The sequence below is a fragment of the Pinus tabuliformis genome, chromosome 9 (assembly GCF_031772625.1).
Source record: "Pinus tabuliformis cultivar Carrire ecotype Pingquan chromosome 9, CPIR1, whole genome shotgun sequence".
Lineage (NCBI taxonomy): Eukaryota > Viridiplantae > Streptophyta > Pinopsida > Pinales > Pinaceae > Pinus > Pinus tabuliformis.
The window spans coordinates 1,499,124,412-1,499,129,816 of NC_142307.1; the positions used below are offsets into that span (position 1 = coordinate 1,499,124,412).

General features: G+C 35.9%; 1 protein-coding gene across 1 annotated transcript; it reads right to left on the reverse strand.

Annotated features, from left to right (window-relative positions):
- Positions 1-1,320: 1,320 nt before the first annotated feature.
- Positions 1,321-3,555, reverse strand: LOC149154287 (LOB domain-containing protein 1-like). The gene is made up of 2 exons (XM_089444098.1): positions 3,448-3,555; positions 1,321-1,638 (listed from the first exon to the last, which is right to left on the reverse strand). The coding sequence occupies exons 1-2, from the start codon at positions 3,553-3,555 to the stop codon at positions 1,321-1,323; spliced, it is 426 nt and encodes a 141-aa protein (XP_089300224.1).
- Between the last annotated feature and the right edge of the window lie 1,850 nt (positions 3,556-5,405).

Here is a 5,405-nt window from a genome sequence, read left to right on the forward strand (position 1 = left end):
ACCATAGGTCTATTTATAACTAGCCTATTTCTCATAAATAGTATATTTATAGCAAGTTTATTTTTAATCACTTTACTCACTTATCAATAACTAACTCCATCTATGGATAACAGCATTTATGTTTAACCAACTCCACTTATAAATAATTAAATGAATAAAAAACAATTTACTTTTTGGTTTTACATTTACATGAAAACACCTCCTAATGCCCAACTAGCCTTTCCCAAAAAAATATTATAAATATGTAACTAACTCCTCCATCGAAATCCAAGTCAAATTGAATTAATCAATTTCTATCTTTCTTTATATTTCAAAGATTTAATTGTAACTGTTCTAATATACCATATTCTATTTTTCTTTTTCAAAAATGTAATTGTATTATTCTTTTCTTTTCTTTTCTTTTCTTTTCTTTTTTACAAAATTCACTTGTCAGAGTGATCATATTAAAGTGATCAAACTTACATAAAGTAAAAAAAATCTTATCCTTTAAAAAACTACAATTTTTTTCGTGGTCTTTTTTACCTTTTTAATCTTTCATGGTCTTTTTTACCTTTTTTTCGTGGTCTTTTTTACCTTTTTAATCTTTCATGGTCTTTTTTACCTTTTTAATCTTTCGTGGTCTTTTTTACCTTTTTAATCTTTATTTTTATTTTTTTGGGGTTAGTTAAAAAAGAACACACAAAAACAAAACTTACAAACTATTTGATAAAACATGCGTCTCAGGGAAAACTTAACAACATCTATGCTATTCTGTCTCTGTATATGAATGAATATTAATATCTGAATGTTGTATTTTTTAATGAAGATTCGATATTAGCGTGGATTCAGGTAGATGTTATACAAATGTATGTTCAAAACGGGAAAATAGTTGTTTTATTGTTTCTTCATGTCGTTCAAAGCCATAAGAGGACTACGATTCATCGTGTTTCCCATGAGTAATGCGACACAATCGAAGCAACAAATAATTAAAGCTAAGATTTTCATCAATTCAAAACTATGAAAGAAGTTCTTCTGCAACAGAATCTCAGATGCAATCACAGTGTTGACAATCTTGAGCTTTAGCTGGCAGTGACTTAAATAAAGAGCACAAAATTCAAAGTTCTTAGCGTGATCATATTTTTGCTTCAGTTCGAGGATACTAGGCTCTGCAGAATTGCGTAGAGGAAGAACTATGATTAGTTTTCCATTATTCACATACAGTTATTCTAAAACTATGCAATAGCTAATCATTCTTAATTATGTTCACAGTGGTTCCCATAACTGCAGTGTATGAACGTCATCAGAAGTACGCTTCATACTGGTTCCTATAACTGCAGTATATCACAGTGGTTCCCATAACTGCAGCGTTTCCTTATTTATGTTCATACCGGTGTCTTCATTCTCTTCAAGTGAAGGGATGTAAAAATTGGGCTCTGACACTTCATGATATCCATAGATGACAGTTAACAGATTCGCGTTTTGCTGAGTAATCGTGGCTACCTCTGCTTGTGCGGAAACCAATTGCGATTGCAGCTCCAATACTTTGTTCTTGAGATCAGTAACTACTCCTGCGCAGCCAAAGACAGGATCTCGAACTCTTTCCCTCGCCTCGTACACAATGCTACTTACAGCATCATCTCTTTTGTCGGCAGGAAGGTCCTGTAACACCGTAATTCATCACCACACCATTAAGCGATCACACATAGCTTTTCCAAAATATGAGAGTTTCAAAGATCAGTACAATCGGATCAAAGACTAGCTTAATTATTACTTTTCAATCAGATCTTGATGGCGTAAAGATAATGTTAATATACAAGTATTTCATCTTCGAATTTCAGTCTTCTTTCTTGTTTACAGAAGAGGTTTATAGAATGTCCTAATGGATACGAACATGCAAAATAATTGTAGGAAAATTTAATGATGGACTTGAAAATTGAAGAGCACGGCAGCTTTTATTTTATATAAAATACATGCATTATGGAAATTCCTTGCCTGTTACACTTGCATTGAGAAACAGAAAAACTATTGTAGGTTAAATCATTTTAATAGGGCACTTCAAGGAAGATTCGTTATCTTTTTAATATTTAATTTAAAGTTAATTATTTTGCTAGATTGTGTTTTTCCATACAATCAATTTAGATAAAATATTAATTAATTAATTTAGATGGTAAGTTTTATTTTGATTTATCAAGTGTGGAGATATTATTTTTTTTTGTTTTAAAAGAGGTTTGTATATCAAAAGATTTAATTTTTTCTTCTTAAAAGAAGGTTGTATGTCAAAATGTTCAATTTCTTCAGCGAATTAAGATATATCTATGCTAGTTTAATTTCCTCCATTAATACTATAAATTTTTAATATCATAAACCATTTTTACTTGTATTAATTTTTTAAATCTATTTTATTTTATTTTATTTTGATTGAAATAAAGTGTTTACTTTACATTATATTATATTGGCTAAAGAGCCTTTCTCCACTCAATCAATGTAAAACACAATTTTCATGTCTTGTAATTATTATTTTGATAATGTGTTATGATGATACCATGATAAGTTTTTTTTTGTGAGTCAAGGTAACTATATTATATTATGAAGATTTCAAAAATATCGTACATCAAGAGTTGAACTATATACATCATTGCTACCATACCATGCAAAATAACAAGCTTAAGAACTAACAAGAGAGTTGTTCTAAACAAGATTGAGTATGTAAGGAAACCAAGACAACTAGTGTCTTTGATTATTTCGGAAACAAAAGTAGCACAAGAAGAGAATTTTCCAAAATTACACATGGCAGAGGAGGGTTGTGGGGAAACAGTGGCGGGGCTGCAAAGAATGTTACCCTCTCATATGTGTGGTAGTCAATATGCTCTACCCGAGTCTCCAATGCATGGATATGGTCATGTGTTCACCGAAGCTACCATCGAAGGCCATCTAGAGAGTCTAGGAGTTCATTCTGCATGTGTTGGAGGTTGTTTATGTAGGCCACCAATTCATTCTGACCGTCATAGTACTACTCCCTTAGAGTTTCCATGCTGAGATGCAGAGTGTTCAGTAGAGCCGCTATGGAGTCCAAGGTAGTTAAGGCCTCTATGTGGCCTTAGGAGTGATTTGGGGATATGGTTGCCTCTGCATCAGAGTGGTGGCCCTCGGTCGACTCTGTGTCCGAGACTAGCCTCTCCTAGGGAAGAGCCACGCCCCACGTTCTTCACCCAACTACCGCTTGAGAGGAGAAATTCCTTGCCGGAAGAAGACCTAGAGTGAGGCAGGGGAACCGAGAGCCCACCACCACCACACTAGCTCCAAGACTGCAATTCTTGTCGTTGTAGTTTTCCCTTTGCTCTACCAGATCCCATGGCTAAAGAGCTTGCGAGTTCTAGTCCCCCGCATACCCTTCAATCCCAAGCCCATCTTGCACCATCACCACAAGCCCTGTGCCTGAGTTGAGATGGCAATACCTCACTACTCTACCTCCCCCAACACTCCCTTCTCATCGCCCACCCGCTGCAAATGACCACCCTGTTGCCTCATTCCTACATTAAGTAACACTTGTGGGAGAGTCCGACTCCCAATAGCCATTAAGTCGAGTGTGATGCTCATGTAGGCCCAACTAGCTCCACACTCCAACCTATAGCCACATGTCTCCTTGATTGGAAACCCGTCAAGGTATATATATCTAAAAGATTTAAAATAATTAAACAAATCTTATAAATTCAAATTTTGCAATGAATACAAAACAACACAAAGATTTTGAGCTTTGTTTGCTTTCCAAATGTTGATTATTAATATATTTAATATTAAAAATATTATTTAAATGTAAATTATTAATAAGATATTTTAATATAAATAACATATTTTCATATATTCTAATTAGTAAAAAAAAGTGAACGTCTGCGGAGAACTCGATGCAAGCAAGCTAGGGTTTGATAACCTATAGGACACTCAAAAACACTGGAGGTTCTGCCTGAATACGTGAGGCATGTAGATGAGAGAGGTGATGCAAGCCCCTGAGGGGGGGGGTAAGAGATCACCTTTTAGTGTAGCTTACCTACTCACAAATCAAGTGGGAAACCTTGCCATCAGTCTAGTCCCCCTCAAGTTATCAGCCCTAACAATGGTCCTCGCCTTGGAGTCCGATGGTAGGCAAGAAGTTGTGGACAATGTCTACCTTGTGCAACAGAGAAACCCTATTTCATAATCCCACTAATAAAATTGGAAAAATATCGCAGTTACATGTAGGGCCATGTGATGTTATACAAATTCATCGGAGTATGGCCGACAAAGAAGGATTTGATAAAATGGATGCAGCAGAAATGGTAGCCAAAAGGTCATATAGAACTCAAATGGGGAACGAGAGGATTCTTTATGGTAATCTCCTTGAACTTGCAAGATAAGGATAGGGTTTTTTAAAATGGTCCATACTTTTACCATAATGCAGGGCTCTTCATGTGATACTCAGAGTAATGCTATAACCCAGACAAGGAGAAATTCCTCGCAGCCCCTGTTTGGATTCAACTCTTCGGTATCCCAATGGATTTCTGGGATCCAGAAATACGCGAAGGCATTGGTAACTCAATAGGAAGATTTGTGAAAATAATAGAATCAACACACAGGGGAAGATACACCTCCTATGCCTGAATCTGTGTCTATATGAATATCTTAGAGCCCATACCCGACATAGTGGAACTGGAGTACCAGGAAGATATTTGTTAACAAACCCTGGATTATGAGCACATTCCATTTTGTTGTAATCAGTACCATGAGTATGGACACCTCTACAAAGCATGCTCATTGAAATAGGGTGGACTAGAAGATCTAAAGGATGATCAGGAAAATAACCCCCCACAAGAAACAAATGAGGGGTTCAAATAGGTCATGCACAAAACGAAGAAGACAAGGACACAACAGAACTTAGGATCTAACCACTAGAAGTAAAGGGAAAACAATAATAGATATGACGTGTTGCAAGAGGAAGGGGAAACCTTAAAAGAGACTAAACCAACAGAGAATCAAGACAGGGACAGGGGAAGCAATCTAACCAAATCTGCGACCACCCCAAAGAGGAAAGCCAAAAGAGATTTGAGAGAGAAAGAAGAGTTGGAACCAATTGATCTCACTGCAATGGATGTTGATGTTGCCAAGGAAGAGTTGAGCATGAAGGAAGTGGTTCTAAAAAGACTCTTGAATTAATTGAGGCACCTAGATGAAAGATTCATGATAGAGGACCAAAATAAGTTGTATAAAGAAACATTCCAATAATACATGGCTAACCAAGGGCAGAGGCAAGGAGATCTGGCAAAACAACTAGGCGTGCAACAAGACAGCTCACAGGAATAGAAAATTCAAATAAAAGGAGGGAAGACAAGTGGATGAAGAAATTTGCAAGAGTGTTATTAAACCAACTAATAAAAGACAGAAATGATAGATGA